The 18,285-nt window shown below is 42.4% G+C and overlaps 1 protein-coding gene across 2 annotated transcripts in view; it reads right to left on the bottom strand.

The window, feature by feature from the left end:
• anxa11a (annexin A11a) overlaps window positions 1-18,285 on the bottom strand; it is a 76,099-nt gene that overhangs the window by 14,854 nt on the left and 42,960 nt on the right. For both annotated transcript variants that reach the window (XM_043679054.1, XM_043679055.1), the window contains 4 exons: window positions 12,946-13,036; window positions 6,525-6,604; window positions 4,349-4,405; window positions 712-805 (listed from right to left, as the gene is read on the bottom strand). In XM_043679054.1, coding sequence (XP_043534989.1) covers window positions 712-805; window positions 4,349-4,405; window positions 6,525-6,604; window positions 12,946-13,036 — 322 coding nt within the window. The remainder of the gene's footprint in view (window positions 1-711; window positions 806-4,348; window positions 4,406-6,524; window positions 6,605-12,945; window positions 13,037-18,285) is intronic.

The following is an 18,285-nucleotide window of genomic DNA, read 5'->3' as shown; positions in this document are numbered from 1 at the left end:
AGCTAACCAGAGAATGCAACTTTTTAAAAAAAAAGGTTTTGTGATTTACACATGAAAGAAGTGAAACTATCACTGTATTCTAACAGATGAAAGGCTTAACAGACAATCAATTTTTCAATGTATAATTTCAGTTATATCACACTAAATTTTTGCGATAAATTCTGTGTTAGGATTGAGCCCTCCACTATCACCTGATGAAGGAGCGTCGCTCCGAAAGCTAGTGTGTTTCCAATTAAACCTGTTGGACTATAACCTGGTGTTGTGTGATTTTTAACTTTGTACACCCCAGCCCAACACCGGCATCTCCAAATCTTGATCATTTAGGACTGAGATGAGGAGAAATTTCTTCAAATCAGGGGATTGCAAATCTTTGGAATTCTTTATCCTGAAGGGTTATGGGTGCTCCATCTATAGCATATTTGATTACTCAGGAAGGGATAAGGGTGAAAAAAATGGCATGGAGTTAGAAGTTCAGTCATGATCTCACGGAATAGCAGAGTCAAAATATCGGCTTCTCCTCCTCTATTATGTTCTTATGAGTAATCAGCTCAACTTGAGGTAGCTCAAGTTATCAATTCACCCAGACAACGGAGAGAAACTAATACAATCCAAACAATTGGACTGCCTGAGGATTTACTGAAAATTCACAATACCCTTTAGTTTTGACCAGTTTTTAAAAAGAAATTTTATAACTCAGGAACATGCGATTACCTGCTTTCAGGTGGGCTCTGTTCCTTGCACACAGGATGGCATTAAACTTTGACTCGTCAGTTCCCATACGCCCTTCTCCTGCATTATATAAATCCTGAAGATAGGAGAAGAAAATTCTGTTAGAAGCAATGGACTACTTCAGTGTGAAAATCTGCAAATTCAGATCTTGCCTTCTGAGTAATGATTCATTTCAATAAATGACATTAGTCTGTCCATCTTGTTGATAAGCATGTTACTTACCAGAGAAAAATGTTACATCAGAGACAAAATGAAGTTAACCATTGTTCTCAATGGTAGGAGGTTTCCTTCCTGATTACATTAGGGGCAGACGGTGCCATCTGATACTGTCACTGTCATCCAGAACCCTAGGCTAATGTTATGGGGACATGGTCTGGAGATTGACTCCCACTATGGCCAGTGATGACATTTGAATTCAATTAAATCTGTGATAAAAACTACTCCAAGGGTGACCATCTAAAATCCATCTCTTTTACTAATACTTTTATGGAAAAAAATCTTCCTAATCTGGTCTAAAAAGTCAAGGTAATGTTGCTTTGTCCCATGGGACTGTAAGACACTCTCATCAGGGAGAGGGAGAGAGAGAGAGAGAGAGAGAGAGACAGATGACTGGTGGCAAGTTTAACCTGAGGGTCACCACGCCTCAAGTGAGAATCAGAGAATCCGTACAGTATGCAAGCAGGCCATTCAGTCCATCGACTCTCCGAACAGCATCCCACCCAGACCCATGCCTTCCCCGTAACCCTGCATTTCCCAGGGCTGGTCCACCTACCCCGCATATCCCTAGACAATTCAGCAGGCCAATCCATCTAACCTGCACATCCTTTGGGCTGTGGGAGGAAACCGGAGCACCCGGAGGAAACCCACACAGTCACGGGGAGAATGTGCAAACTTCACACAGACAATTACCCGAGGCCGGAATTAAACCCAGGGTCCCTGGCACTCTGAGGCTGCAGTGCTAACCACTGAGCCACCGTATCACCCGTGAGAGGAGAGATCGAGAAGTAGAGTCCTTCATGGTAACCTCAGCCAGTGTGGGAATTGAACCTGCACTGTTGGCTTCACTCTATATCACAAAACAGCCATTCATTCAGCCAACTGAGTCACCTGGATTGCCCTACATGTGACTCTAGACCCACAGCAATATGGTTGACTCTGAACTGTCCTGAGTTGTCCCAGCTAGAGACACTTATAGCCTGTGAACAAATAAAGACAAAAAATAATTACGGTTCACATCCACTTCAAGTGCCACACAAGTGCTGTTGTCTCATTACAAAGCTGCACCAAACTAAAGGGCAATGGGGATGGGCAGTAAAGAGCAGGGATGGCACCATGAATTCTCATCAGGGAGTCTAATCACATTCGCCAACATCAGAGCAACTCCAGACCAACAGTGATGAAAGGTGCAGGGTGTCGGTGCAGATTTTACAATATACATGAACAAACGTGGCTCAGTGATCATAATATAAAAGTGCAACTTGCAACATTCTTTGGATCACTAACTCATTAATGAAAGCATTCAATCTTACATCCAGGGAGAAGAAAAATATCTCCAAAATCTGGGGTGTGATTTTACTTCACATTTAACAGGAAAACATTGGAGTGACACCCAACTCGTTTCTTTCTTATTAAATCTGCCTAAAATGTCTTATTTAAACTAAGGTCTCCCCGGTTTTGTTTTGTTTTAAAAACATTAGTTTACTTTAGCCTGGACTACTAAAATTTAGCTGCAGTTTCTGGAAAAGTCTCCCTCCACCGCCAGCCCAGAATTAAAGCTGTGGGTGGAATAAACTCCAATTTGAGAAACCAAACTTGGATCTGAAGCACTGGCAACATTCTTAAAATGGGAGTGTCAGACTTGAATCTCTGCCACACTTCCTGTTTCAAGACTTGCTTTAGCCCTGGAGGTTAGTCAAGTATCGAGAATGCATGCTGTGCATTTTGGTCTCATTCTTCGTGCTATGGGACGCCAACAGTTTCGATAAGGCATACAGAAAGTTTTTAAATGTTACAGACAAACATCACTACAGCCAATGACGACTTTCTCCATAAGCAATCAGACTTAAAATGGACTTGAAAATGCAACTATTATTAACACTAAATAGACTCCGATAGCAGCCAAAGATCTAGTTTGGCAGTGTGCCAATTAAAATTTGATTTGGAGATGCTGGTGTTGGACTGGGATGTACAAAATTAAAAATCACACCACACCAGTTATAGTTCAAACCTGTTGGACTACAGCCTGGTGTTGTGAGATTTTTAATTAAAATTTGTTTTGCGTTAATTATTGCTTTGAATGGCAATTGAAGTGCTTTCAATGGCAAAAAATACAAAGCAGTTTCTGATTAATGGCAGTTTGCTAGATTAGACTTTTTAACAAACTCATCCAACTACTTGAATAGTTCAAAGCTAATGAAATTATTGTGAGCTGACATCCCATGGTAAGGGAGGCTCTGTCAATTTACAATGGCAGCACTGTTGTATATACAACACCACAATAAATTCCTGTTGTTGCTATGGATTTATCTTAGCTCGAGACCAGGGCCAAAAATAGTAATTCGAGTGTCAAGTGCCCAGCGAGGGAATTTTAAGGTATGTTCATCAATTTGCTACACCAAGCCAATCCCAAGCTCCCTCAACAGCTGCAATTAATCTGTAATCGACTCTCCCCATTTTGTCATCTTCAGTGAGCTCCATACCCTCAGCATTAATGATATCAATATTTTATACATACATTTGCAAACACTGGGAACATCCAGAACATTCTACTAAAGGTGTCCTCAAGATGGTTTAAAGCAAAATAATTAAATTGATACAAACTAACTCAAATGTCATCAACAGATAACTGTTGTTCAGTAAAGGACAGTGAAGCCTGAACACATGGAGATTGAGGTCTTCCAACACTGACATGACAAATGCTGCACTTGCTCTGTATTCCAGAAGTCAAAAATAATTATTCATCTCCTTTTTGAGATTGATTTGAACTGTTTGACCAAGTTGAGGAAGAACCGGGAATAAACCATTCTTTGCCAATGTCCAATGCTTCCATGTCAAGTATACCAACACTCGGCTTCAAGACATGCAAGTTTGGCTGATCATTACAACTGATCATCTGATCTGAATCCACTTTGAGGTAGGTTGCCCAACCTTGCTTCTTGAGCAGTTCATGGTCTCTTGATACAAATAAGAAAATCTATACATCTTGAACTCTCGAATTGGCAGCACCAACATTTGTTCCTCAGTCAGCAAGCTCCCAGATTCCAAAAACCCATGGATTTCAATGCAATGAATGCTTATTTTGTTTCTTCCCCACCAGCCTCACTTCATCGTTGATAAAACTTGCCAATGACACTGTCCCTGTGACATTTACCAAAGTTCTGTATCACCTTGCAGGTTTGAGAACACAAGCTCAAAAACACAGGATTGGAGTGACAACATAGAGAACATTTCTACAAATAGATACAGTGTACAAGACTGCAAGAGGTCAGTGTTCTACAATGGTGGGGATGGGTGCTGGGCCATTGCATTGGGTTCCAGGCTGCTTCAAGAATTCCATCATTGCCCATTCCGATAACAATCTTGGCAAAGTTTTTGCGTGGCAGTGTATTTTCTGACTCACCTGAGCATCCTTTTTAACCAGTGTTATGTCCACATTTTGGGTTTCATCTCGGTTACCCTGGAGATCAGGAGGAAAAGAAGGATCAATGGTCATCCAAACATAAACTCAAGGTCACTTTGATTCATGCATATGGTATAGACATTGTCAGCTGGAGGCTTCCTACACAGATCTCATTAACTCTGCCCATTTAATGATTCAGCACAGGCACCAAAGGACTGAATAGTTTCCTTCTGTCCCACAACACTTCTGTGATTCTGCACACACTGGTGGAGGGAGCAATCCAGTAATCAAATGCAGATTGCCAGGTCTGACAATAATTCCAAGTAAACTCTCCATGGGGAGATGGTTGACCTTGCTTTGAAGATTTTTTTGTTTCCAATACTGCAATACTTGACAGGGTGTGTGCAAGCATTTTGACACATCACATTTTTTAAAAAAACAGGATCTGGTGCAAGTGGTTAGTTCCACAATTTGCTTTTCTAATCCCTCTCCCACACTTATAAAATGACTCTCTGACCGTATCTCCCTGCTTTCTAAATTTTCACCTTTAACCTCCACTTTGTACAATTAAATTCCTCAGATGTCAACTTTGTCCAGCCCTTGCCTCAAGGCAGAAGGTTACGGGCTCACATCGCACTCCAGCTGGTGAGCCGAACACTGGAATCTTGGATGAAACTCCAAGTGGGGGAGTGTCACACTGTCAGAGGCGTTGTCTTTGAGGTGAGATGTCAAACCAATCCACCCCAATTTCCAGGTAGATGTCAAAAGATAGAATCATAGAATCCCAATAGTGCAGAAAGAGGCCATCGAGTCTGCACTGACCCCCTGCAGAGCATCCTCACCTATCCCCTTAGTCTCGCATTTACCATGGCTAACCCACCTAACCTGCACATCCCTGAACATTACCGGGTAATTTAACATGGCCAATCCACCTAACCTGCACACCTTTGGACTGTAGGAAGAAACCAGAGTGTCCAGCAGAAACTCACAGAGTCATGAGGAGAACATGCAAACTCCACACAGAGTCACCCAACGATGGAATGGAATCCTGAGTCCCTGGCACTCAGAGGCAGCAGTGCTAACCACTGAGCCAACGCGCCACCCTGGCACTAATTTGAAGAACAGAAGCGGGGGTTCTTCCCAGGGTCCTGACTAATATTTATTCCTTAAATTAGCATCACTGAAAATACTAGTCATCTATATGTTCATTTTTGTGCTGTCATTTATGGGAACTTGCTGCAGCTGCAATTAAAAGGTTGGTCATTGGCTGGGAAGTACATTGGGCTGTCCGAAGGCCATAAAAGGTGCTCCGCAAATGGAAGTCTTTCTTTAACTGTGGTGTACATGAACTCCTCCCTTGTCCCTGCTACCTCTCTCCTGACCCCTAACCATTAAATGTTCTCTCCTCTGCATAGCACATCGAGTTATTGTTCTATATCTGATCGAAGTTGGTGGGGATTTTGGACGTGTCCAGATGAAAAGTAGCTTTGCCTTTAGTAAAATCTTGATCATATTTGAAACATAATTTATTGGTTCTAATCAAGGTTATCAGTAAGGTATGTTTCGAATGACTATGGGAATGAATGACACACACATCTTGATATCCAAACCTGTTAGCTGGCAGGGTGATGAGAATAGAAAAATGGGAAGGAAATTCAGGTATTGACTTACAGACAGTCTAACAATTACAACAGACTTTCAACGACTGGGAAATGTAGTCTCCAACACAGTTTCATTACAATTAAAATTGAGACAGAAAAGCGCACAGCTAATTTACTGGTGAAAAGGATTTAGTTTTATTTGGTCACTGTTCTCAAGTTAGTCATGGTCATTCAGGCTAAAGGGGTCAAAGGGAATGGGGAGAAAGCAGGAACTGAGTACTAAGTCGGATAACCAGCCATGATCATATTGAATAGCGGAGCAGGCTCGAAGGACCGAATGGCCTACTCCTGCTCCTATTTTCTATCCTGCTATCCCCCACTTGGCTCAGGTGTCAAAATCTGTCTGCTAATTCTCCTATGAAGCCCCTTGGGATGAGCTATCACATCGATGGTGCTGCCCAAATGCAAGCTGACAATCTTGTAAAGGACTGTGCTCAGTTTTAATGATGGATGCAATGAGAAATCAAAAGCAGGAGCAGAACTATTTTCACGTCCTTCACGATTTTCTAAATTACCTGGACAAGGGAGACCAGCAGCCTTTCAAAGTGTCCTGATGTATCACTCTTGATGTCCTGTTCCAGAGTCTTTTTAAACTCTGCAAAACAACAAAAAAGCAATTATGTTTAGTGTTATCAAAGGTATTGGATTGTGGCCTTCCACCAGAAAGGATTTAACATTTCAGGTAGATGACCTTTTTTTTCAGAATGACCACGGATGTTCACTCTCCAGCACTGACTGTGTTTTATTCTCTCTCCACAGAGACTGCTGAGCCAGCTGAGTATATGAAACACTTGGGACAGGAACTTGGAAACATGTCAACCCTCTGCAGCAAACTTGATAATCAAGGACTCAAACCAGTCAGAATCTCGGGCAAAGTGAAATATGAAACCAGACATAAATCCTTCCCTCGACACTACATTTCTTCACAGAATGCAGTATTAGACAGAGCTGCCTCCTATTCACTAACCCGGTGTCCCAGCAGTCTCTCTTTACAGATATTTTCTAATTACAGGATCAGGTGGTACTTGAACCTGGAATCCCTGGCTCAGAGTTAGGGACAATACCACCACAGAACCACCCACAGGCTCTTTTATATGTTCTCATGATAACCCATTGAAATAATGGTTTAATTTAATTTGGTTAAAATTTAACAGGGTTAGCCCCATAAAAGGCAACTGTAATCAAGGTCAAATCACAGAGAATTAAATTTTACAATGTGGCTGGGGAGGTTTTGGGGGGCGGGATCCAGCCCCTATGGTGCCCACAAGTCATGGACCTTGTACTTAAGACAGCACTGTAAGTGACAATGTGTAAACTTTTCACCATTCTCATGTGATAATAAAGCTAATTCTAAGAGGGAATTGGACAAGTTATAGATTTTTCATAAGTGACTCAGCCACCCTGTGCCAATTACCAACAAGTGGAAGCCTTCAGAAAAAGGAAGGTCAAGAATAAACCTTCAGATCAGCAAGAACTAACCCAACAGGTCTTTGTGAACAAAGATGACAGAACTGGTTTTATTTCAGTTTTCCCTCCTCCCAGGTTTACTGTCCCCTGTTTGTGTTTATCTGGGTCTGTAAAGGATATAGAGTTTTCATCTGTCGAGTTTACTTGATTTAATATCATTGGATTCCAGCTATAGGTAGTCAATGATCTGTAATAAATGGTAATTTTTCCAAAGTACAGAAACCTGCCCTTTATTCACCCGGGTATGAAAATCAGGTAGTTTGGAGATTTTGCATACTCCTTTTAAAAACTTAAACTTTTTCATTGACTCCAGGAGTAGTGGGATTTCCAGAACATTATGTCAGTGAGTCAGGACGACTTTTCAAAGTTATTACTGAATTACCTTATGATACAATTCAATGGGAACAGTCCTATTTCCCTGTTTTAAGATAAAGTATGAGTGAGAGCATCTGAGTCAGGAATATTCTTATTTTAGATGTGACTGTTGGAACTGAAGTCTGTTCAGTCAGCAGACTTTGTCTAAATGCAAGAGTGTTAGTTTGTGCAATAGGTTAGACATTAGTCATTTATTGCTGGAACCTGGGTTTTAACCCAGTCAGAGGCAATTGGTCTGGGGTTCCTGGAGCCTTGGTTCCTAGTAAGGCTGGAATTATTTATGAGACTATTAATCATCTACCTCCATGAGCATATCCCCCTATTAATAGGGTTCTTGTGGTGCAGTGATAGTGTACCTCCCTCTAGACCAGGAGATCCAGGTTCAAGTCTCACCTGTTCCAGACGTAGGTTATAACATCTCTGAACAGGTTTTTTTTCCCCCACTAGTCAACATTTATTCATTTCTCAACATGAATCATGATTGTGATTTGGAATCCATTTCCTGAAAAGTTAAATGAGGCCAATACCATAACAATCCTCCAAGTGGATGATTAGATTCCCTACAGTGCGAAAACAAGCCCTTCGGCCCAACAAGTCCATACCGGCCCTCCGAAGAATAACCCACCCAGACCCATTCCCCTACTCCCTATTAAGGCACCTATCACTATGGGCAATTTAGTATGGCCAATTCACCTGACCTGCACATCTTCGGACTGTGGGAGGAAACCGGAGCACCCAGAGGAAACCCACGCAGACACGGAGAGAATGTGCAAACTTCACGCAGACAATTGCCCAAGGCTGGGATCGAACCCGGGTCCTTGGAGCTGTGAGGCAGCAGTGCTAACCACTGAGCCACTGTGGAACTGGTTAAAACCTGAAGGAAAATTTGGCTAGTTGGACAATTTATCCAAAGATCCCACAGAGAGGGCCGAATGGCCTCTTTCAGTGCTGTATCACTCTGCAATGGAGGAAGAGCAGATCCTCCTTCTTAAATACATGCAGGATAACAAGTAGGATTTAAAAGGAGAACTTTTGTAAAGCATTTTCAGATACATGAATATAGTTTTTGTAGTTAAGTTCCATTCTATCAGAGATTACATAATCCACTAAACTTTATTATCCAACTAGGAGAAAGTGAGGACTACAGATGCTGGCGATCAGAGTTGAAGAGTGTGGTGCTGGAAAAGCACAGCCAGTCAGGCAGCATCTAAGGAGCAGGAAAGTAGACGTTTCAAGCATAAGCTCTTCATCTGGAATTGGGTGGGGGGGTTCAAGGGAACTGAGAGATAAATGGGAGGGGGTAGCAGGGAATGCGATTGGTAAATGAAGGTGACAGGTCAGAGTGGAGGGTGGAGCGGAAAGGTAGGAAGGAAGATGGAGAGTTAGGGCAGTTCAAGAGGGTGGTACCAAGTTGGAGTGTTGGATGTGGGATAAGGTGGGGAGGGGAGATAAGGAAACTGGTGAAATTGACCTATGTGGTTGGAGAGTCCCAAGGCTGAAGATGAAGTGTTCTTCTCCTACTTGTTGGGTGGCTGGGATTTGGCAGTGGAGGAGACCCAGGATTTGCATGTCCTTGGGAGGGGGAGTTGAAATGGTCAGCCATAGTGTTCCTTCCCACCTATCCACTTCACCCAATCACCATCACCTCCTCCACCCCCCCGCCTTCATCTCCCTGTCGCATTCCTAGCTACTGTGACAAACCTGCTCCTTTGACAAAGTTAGATTGTCCTTGGGTTTTTTTTAAAAAGAGAGGTTCTAAATGACCCAAGACTCCATCATGCCTGAAGTCTGAATGGTTCATTGGGGCCTTTCTGTATACCCCTAACAGGTAATGCCTCTGGCCTAAGACTTTCATGTCTTTAAAAAAAAATTAATCAAAGGGGAGTGGCCAGTTAGCTGTGTAGCTAGCATTCATTTAGATTAGAGTTAGTTGCAACAGGGAAATGTATGAAAAAGGCTACTGAACTCTCTCCTCAGACTTGAAGCCTGTAATCTTTTTGTGTCATTTTTACTATTTGTGCTTAGGGGTTTGTTTATGGGGAAAGTTGCAAGTATCCTTGGAATAGCACCATTAAGTCTGGATAGTCTGTCAGGTTTGGATAGGATAAATTATCCGGTGGTCTGTTTTCTGTTCCTTGTGTTTCATTCTGTAATTTTGTAAATAAATTCTGTTTGTTTAAAACTAGGCAGTCTGACCAGCTGATTCACTCCAGGAATATCCATTATACTCTAAGCTAAAACAAATAGCAAAGTTATGCTCTGTGCTACCTGCTTAAAAATGTTTTCAGGGGTCGGGCCTGGTCCATAACACTACCTTGTCCCCAGCCCCACCCCCTCTCCCATTTATCACTCAGACCCATCTTGGCTAATAACTGGACTGATTTACGATCGTAACAAATCGTTAACCTGAGATATTGTTTCTACACTTGTTTAACTCAGAGTTGAGTAACTCATAACACATCATAAATTTATCTGATGCATCAACTTTGAGTTCTCCTACCAACAAGTGGCTTATATTCTAGGTTGAGATCCCTTGAGCCCCCCCGCCACATTTCTAATGAAGAGCTCATGCTTGAAGCGTCGACTCTCCTGACCATCGGATGCTGCCTGACTGGCTGTGTTTTTCCAGCACCATATTTTTTGACTTTATTATCCAACAGTAATGTTATTAATTTGAAAAAAAAGCAGCCCATGATTTTCATTCATTTAATTCTTTTTTTTAAAAAAGGTTTATGTCTCAGGTTATGGGATTGGTTTCTATGTTTTGATTCCAATTTGGCACTGAGCTCCCGAGACTTAAGATATGGGAGATGTATGGGATGTTTGTCTGTGCATGTAGAAGCAGTTTGATTCTGGAATTAGTTCCCAAGACTTATCCAGAAATGTGAGTGTGCGTGAGTGCGTGTGCATATGGAGGGTCCGAGGCTCAGGGTGGGAGTGAGGTGGGGGAGGGTGGCTGCTGGCAACTAACTGGGGGCTAACATCATAAGTATACCATGATGTCCAGCTAATTTAAAAAAAAAACAAAGAGGAAAGAATGTGTTGGGAGTTCTTGGGTATGTGACTGATAACGAGCAGAGCTTATTAAACAGGTTGAAAAATAGCGTGCCTCTCTCACTCTCTCTTGAGTACCGATCCTGAGAAAGCTTTGGTGACCATGGACTGCCAGGTTAATTATGCTTTAAAGGGTTGGATCAGCTTAATTTGTGGTTCATTCACCTGTTTGTAAGGGTCTTTACAAAGGCCATTCTTCGTCCACCTTGACCTCTTAACATTAAGGTCTTTCCCACCAGCATCAGACTTTCTAAACCAGGAATGCTTTGGGCCCTGGAGAGTTAATAATAGGAAAGACTACACTTGTTTAGAAAGTTTGATGCTAGCGGGAATGGTTAACATTACAATACTTCCGCATTAATAACCTTGAACTATGGCTCACTTTTGGTGTTGTTTGCCAAGTGAACAGTTCCTGTGATGTTTGAAATTGACACAGTCGTATCTGCTCAGCAGACTTTTAACAGACGTGATCTCTCTCTTGCACTTACATGCAAACAAACTGTCAAACAAACAGACTTTGTCTTCCCAGCGATGTTTACTCAATGCCTGGTTCAGTCCTGGTTGTTCCCACAGCAACTGCAATATCTCCTCCCTGCTTTGGTCCCATTTCCTTCCTTGCCAGCACGTGAACTATAGAAGGCACTGCACAGCTAACAACTGGACTCATTTACGGTCGTAACAAATCATTAACCTCAGATATTGTTTCTACACTTGTTTAACTCAGAGTTGAGTAACTCAAAGCACATCAGATATTTATTAGAGACATCAATCATAAGCTCTCCTACCAATAGGTGGCTTATATTCCAGATTGATACCCCAGTGTTGTCCAAAGGGAGTGCCACATTGGTACAGGCGTTTTGTTTCGTGGGAGGTGAAAGTGGGACCGTCTGCCTTTTTCAGTGGGTATATTTAAACCAGAGTGGAAAATCGTGCAATGTCCCCCAATCAATGTTTCTATTTTAACCACCTCCAAAAGCAGCAGAGTATCTGCTCATTAACAATGTTACTTCAGGGACCTTACGTACAAAATGTGCTTTAGCTGCCTCTTGAATGCTTTGCGGTATCTACAAGTCATGTGATCAGAATACTAGTCTTATCTTTTGATAGAGGGGGGTCATTGTAAGGGGAGGCCATGACCTAATGGTATTATCACGAGACTATTAATCTCAAGAGGCCCAGATAATGTTCTGGGGACCCAGGTTCAAATCCTGCCATGGCAGATGGTGGAATTCAATAGCGAATCGGGAATTAAGATCTAATGATGACCATGAAACCATTGTCAATTCTCAGAAAACCCCATCTGGTTTACTAATGCCTTTTAGGGAAGGAAACTGCCATCCTCACCTGGCCTACATGTGACTCCAGACCCACAAAGATGTGGTTGACTCCTAACTGCCCTCTGGTTAATAAACACTAGTCTAGTCATAGATGCCCACATCCCGTGAGTAAATGAATTACAAGGTAGCCTCAGTTATCAAAATAGGAATTCATCTGTGACATTCGGAACATGGGTCAACTTTCTATCAGTCTTTGATTGTGAATTTATACAGTCTTTCTTCAGGTACAAGCCTGAACAAAACTACTGGATGCTCCAGACTATCCCATACTTATTTTAGGGCCAAGGCACAAGTATTCGCAGCAAAGATCAGAGATGTATGTCCACTATCTAATTTGGAAGCATTGTGACCATCCGTAGCATTTCCTATTGTCATTACAACTGACATCAGCCATAAACTGCACCATTGAGTACCCCCTGGACAGTGCATTTCTCCAATGAAATAGGAGGTAGGCTGCCCTAGCACTGACATTGCCTATATTGTTTGTTTAATCAATTCACAGTGTTTAACGTAAGAGTTGCAATTCTCAGACTATACAGTATGATAATGCTGTTCCTTTGAAATGAACGTCACAGAGATATGACCCTCTTAAAAAAAAATCAAAGCAATTCCATTCCAGTCATCAATGTAACTGCTACAGATGAACAAACCATAACTCTGGCAAGAGGTCTGTAAACCTGATACCTTGCTCGTCACACCTTACCTGTTTTGTAAGCACTGTTGATGGCGTGGATTTCCGCATTGGAACGGGATGCCAGGATCTCAATTAGACATTGCTCATCTGTACCAGCCCCCTGCATTCAGAAGTAGAATGATCAAGACTATTGTCCTTTTGAAGCCAGTGAAATGAAACATCAACAAGGACACGCGTGGGGGTGGGAGTTAGAATTTATCCAAAATTTCCATTTCTTCCCTACCTATTCCAAGGGTACCCATGCTACGGGCAGGATCTAACTGTAGCAATCAGATGTCCTGTGGCTTTATGGCTTAAGGCCTCAGGGCTCATAAAGGAATACATTTATTTATTTTATATCATTGTTAGAGTGTAGGTGATACCGACAGATGCATTTATTGACCTATTTGAGTTTTTTTCTAAGGGAGGAAGGAGTGGCATAGTTGCTATGTGACTGAACTGGTAATTCAGAGACTCAGACCAATACTCTGTCTTGGAGAATGGGTTCAGATCCCACACTGGAAGTTGGTGAATGTAAGTTCAGTTACTAAAATAGATTCAGGCTCTTTTCTTGAGATCCCTGCTGGTTGTGCAGATTTAAGGAACTTCAGTTACTAAAATCTGAAGTTGGTTAATAACATTTTCATGTGACCACCATTGATTCTCGTAAAAACCCGTCATCCGGTTGAAAAGTAGGATTACAGATCACCAATTTAAGGCAACTGGCAAAACAATGTCTTTTTTCAAGTGGTTAGGATTTGGAACACATATTAGAAAGCATTGAGGAATCAGGGGCAACCATGGCTTTCCGAAGGGAGTTGGATAATAACCTGAAAAAAATTGCAAGGCTATGTGGAAGAGCTGGGAGAATGGTAATAATTGTGTTGCTCTGGTGGTGGAAACTGAATAAAGATTTGCACACCTTGTGTTTCTCACGGTGTCTCACACCTGCACACACACAACATGGGTGCTGGGAAACAAAATAAGCACTACTGCAGTTAGGCGGTAGTGTGGGGGTTAAAAAAAAGAAATTTTTTTTAAAAAGAGAAAAAGAAAATAAACAGGAGGTCCCTTTGATTTCAAAAAATAGGAGGGTCAAAGGTTCTGTTCACTCTGACAACTGGCTCTGGGGAAGTTGGATCAGTGTAAAAAAAGAAAAAAAAGGAGAAACAAAAAGAAAAAATAATAATTGTGTTGCTCTTAGACACTCAGACAGGAAGGCTGAATGGCCTACTTCTATAATTCTATGAAAGATACAAAGCTTCAGGAAAACAGTTTCCTAAAGTAATATTTTGGAGGAGGGATAAAGGGGATCTTAGTGGCTGTTTATGATTCCTACAGCCCACAAGGCTCACTGACCCTCCAAAGTGTAAGTCACCCAGACTTGTTCCCCCTACCTTATATTTACCCCTGACTAATACACCTAACCTACACATCCCTGAACACTGTGGCCAATTTAGCATGGCCAATCCGCCTAACCTGCACACCTTTGGAGTGCAGGAGGAAACTGGAGCACCCAGAGAAAATCAGGGAGAGTGTGCAAACTCCACACAGCTGGTCGCCCAAGGCTGGAATCGAACCTGAGTCCCTGCCGCTGTGAGGCAGTAGTGCTAACCGTATGGGTAAAACTTCTAGTAGAAACATTGAACACTGTTGGAGTAAGTTTATATTGTTCCTCTTCATGGTGTTAGTGCATTAAGCCAGATACAGTCTAAGTGTGGTAGAAGGCCACTAATTCCCCACCCACAAGCTCACTGGATCAGTACAGTTGGTTCTGATATAACATGATAGTTCAATTCCAGTGCAATCCCACATTGGAAGAAAGTCACATCAAAGCAGCACCATTTAGCCCAATGGGACTGGAATCACGTTATAGCCAATGCAGGCAAGCAAACTTCGCATTCTACAGATAATGGTAGCAAATCTTCAATCACGTTATCCAAACTTTGCATTAAAATACATGTTATAGTAGAACCAACTGTACCAGTTAAGTACTTACAGAGCTAACCAGTGAACTTCTCACCCAATCAAAGGCCTGTCCCACTTGAAACTGCTGATCAATTACAGTCTGACAGCTTCTGGGTCCTAGAGGCCACCACTGGTGTCTGCGAAGCCAAGAGGAGCTGAAATGGTGAATGCTGAAGCGTTTCTGTTTTTTAGGGTGGTCAGGCCTTAAGCCGCCAGTCGTTGACCATGTAAGGGCCTTATTTGGTAGTGATTTGACAAGGTTGCCCATAGACCTTCTTGCCCTGTGCATAGTTGCTGAGATAGCAAGAAGGTGTCAAGAAACTCTCTAAAGCCAATGCACCAAAGTATTTGCCTTTTTCATGATCTTTCTTGGTACTTCCGGGGAAGGAAAAATCATACTCAAAAATATTCCTTGACAACTCAGTGCCTATCTCTTTAGAATAGGTTTTCACTGATGTCAGTAAGCACCTAACGGCATGACATAACAGATAATCATAGAATCCCTACAGTATGGAAACAGGGCATTCTGCCTAGCCAGTCCACATCCACCCTCTGAACAACATCCCACCCAGCCCCACACCCCCACCCTAACCCTGTAGCCCTGCATTTCCCTTGGCTAAACCACCTAACCTTCACATCCTGAGACACTATGGACAATTTAGCATGGTCAATCCACCTAATTTGCACATCTTTGGTCTACGGGCGACTGTCTGTGTGGAGTTTGCACATTCTCCCGGTATCTGTGTGGATTTCCTCTGGGTGCTCCAGTTTCCTCCCACAATCCAAAGATGTGCAGGTCAGGTGAATTGGCCAGGCTAAGTTGCCCATAGCATTCAAGGATGTGTAGGTTAATAGGGTAGGGGAATGGGTCAGTGTGGACTTGCTGGGCCAAAGGGCCTGCTTCTACACCATAGGAATTTTATGATTCTGTGGGAGGAAACCAGAGCAACCAGAGGAAAACCACGCAGACATGGGGAGAATATGCAAACTCCACACAGACAGTCATAAGAGGGTGGAATCAAATCCAAGTTCCTAGCATTGTAAGGCAGCAGTGTTACCACTGATCCACCATGCTGCCCAACTAGCAGGGTGAGTGCAGGCTGTGTAAACATGTAAATTCACTTGGGTATGCAATATTGTGTTTAAATAGAACTGAATTGTTCTCTCAACATTAAAAATATCATTTGGATATTTGCAAGTCAAATAGCTTGACAAGTTGCTTTCTCTTTTCAGATGCTGAAATGGTAACATCAACCATTCAGACCCTCAAGCCTGTTCTGCCTTCATTGAGATAGTGGCTGATATCACCTGATTTCATATATCTGTCTTACTATCTTTGCTTAATAAAAATATAATTTATTTCCAATTTAAAACTGACAACTGATCTAGCACCCACTGTCGTTTGTGAAAGAGTTCAAATCTCTGTGCGGAGACACGTTTCCTGAACATCTCTCCTGAATGATGTGACCCTAATTCACAAACTATGCCCCCGATTCTAGAATCTCCCCCAAACAGTAGAAATAGTTTATCTTTATTTACTCTGTTTTTACCTGTTAACATCTTGGAGGTTTCAAACAGATCATCCCCTAACCTTCTAAATTCTAGGGAAAGCAGGAAAACTATTTTTCAAACAACCTTTTAGAGATGTTGTAATGCACCTCTGGGACAGGTGGAGCTTAAACTGAGACCCCTTGGTACAGAATTAGCGATACTACCACTGCAGCACAAGAGGTGTCTGAGAGACAAATTCCTTTCTTTCTAAAAAAAAAATTGTACGTTTTATGACACATCTCCAGGGCAGATAAGACTCTCAAGACAGCACAGGTTTAGGGTAAGAGGGGAATAATTTAAAAGGGACTCAAGGGGCAACCTTTTCATGCAGAGGGTGGTGTGTGTATGGAATGAGCTGCCAGAGGAACAGGAAGCGGTGGAGGCTAGAACAATTACAATGTTTAAAAATTATCTGGATGGGTACATGAATAGGAAAGGGTTGAGAGAGATATGGGCCAAGTGCTGGAAAATGGGACCACATTAATTTAGGATATTTGGTCGGCAAGGACAAGGTGGCCCAAAGGATCTAATTCCGTGATGTACATCTCTATGACTCCATGACCAATGGAACGTGGCCTCAGTGTGGATTTGCAGCCTCAAGGTGATTCCAGAGTGGTCTCCTGGCCTGGAGGTAAAGCCTGGTGCAGTCTGGAAGTGAAATGCCAGTGTGGACTGGGTGGGGAAGGGCTGTTAATTCTCTAATTCATTCTCACAATCTATAATGGTGGACTTTTTATTTCTTTATGTTTCTAATATTTTTTCCCTAAGAACCTGGTTTCCTCCTACAATCCAAAGATGTGCAGGTCAGGTGAATTGGCCATGCTAAATTGCCCATAGTGTTCACTGAAACAGGGTAGTGTGAGCGGCACTGTGGCTCAGTGGTTAGCACTGCTGCCTCACAGCGCCAGGGACCCAGGTTCAGTTCCAGCTTCGGGCGACTGTCTGTGTGGAGTTTGCACATTCTCCCCGTGTCTGCATAGGTTTCCTCCGGGTGCTCCGGTTTCCTCCCACAGTCACAAAGATGTGCAGGCCAGGTGAATTGGCCATGTTAAATTGCCCATAGTGTTAGGTGCATTAGTCAGAGGGAAACTGGTCTGGGTGGGTTACTCTTCGGTGGGTCGGTGTGGACGTGTTGGGCAGAAGGGCCTGTTTCCACACTGTAGGGAATCTAATCTAATCAACTTGTACTGAAGAACCTGTACAGAGGTACATTTTACCCAAGATGGTGCCGTAAGGGGTGACTTGCAAACTTTTCACTGTACTTATTTGAATATATGTGACAAAAAGGTAATTCAATTCATAAGTAATTAGAACTCAATCTTTATTAGGTGGTTGAAAGCATCAAAATTGTCGAGCAGCAGGAGCCTGAAGTATCAAACTTGCTTTTGAACTTCACCCTGCACTCTCGTCCTGCTAGTTATGTCTTGTGTCATACTGTTATTAGCATTGTCGAAACTACACCAAAGTGCTAGGCACTGAGCTGTCAAAGGTATATTTTTGAGTGCAATATAGATATAATGATAACACCTGTATGTTATCATTTCACAGCCCAATTCATAACTGTGCAATTTGCTCATTTTAAAACACATCAATGCCTTCTTCCTATCTGAAGTTGAAGAGAAACCCACAAGGTAGACTTTGTATCATTCCTCCCTCTGCACCAGTTGTTAGAAAATAGAGGACAGAGCAGTGATTTGATAGAAGCCTCTAAACTTATGAAAGGGCTGAACAGGGCAAAGGTGGAGAAAATATTTCCACTTGTCAGAGAGACCGAGACCAGGCACCACTTAATGTAACATAGCCCCAATAATTCCAACAGAGAATTCATGAGAAACCTCTCTGGCTAAAAAG

The sequence above is a fragment of the Chiloscyllium plagiosum genome, chromosome 38, assembly GCF_004010195.1.
Source record: "Chiloscyllium plagiosum isolate BGI_BamShark_2017 chromosome 38, ASM401019v2, whole genome shotgun sequence".
Classification (NCBI taxonomy): Eukaryota; Metazoa; Chordata; class Chondrichthyes; order Orectolobiformes; family Hemiscylliidae; genus Chiloscyllium; species Chiloscyllium plagiosum.
This window is presented reverse-complemented; position numbering and strand designations above follow the sequence as displayed.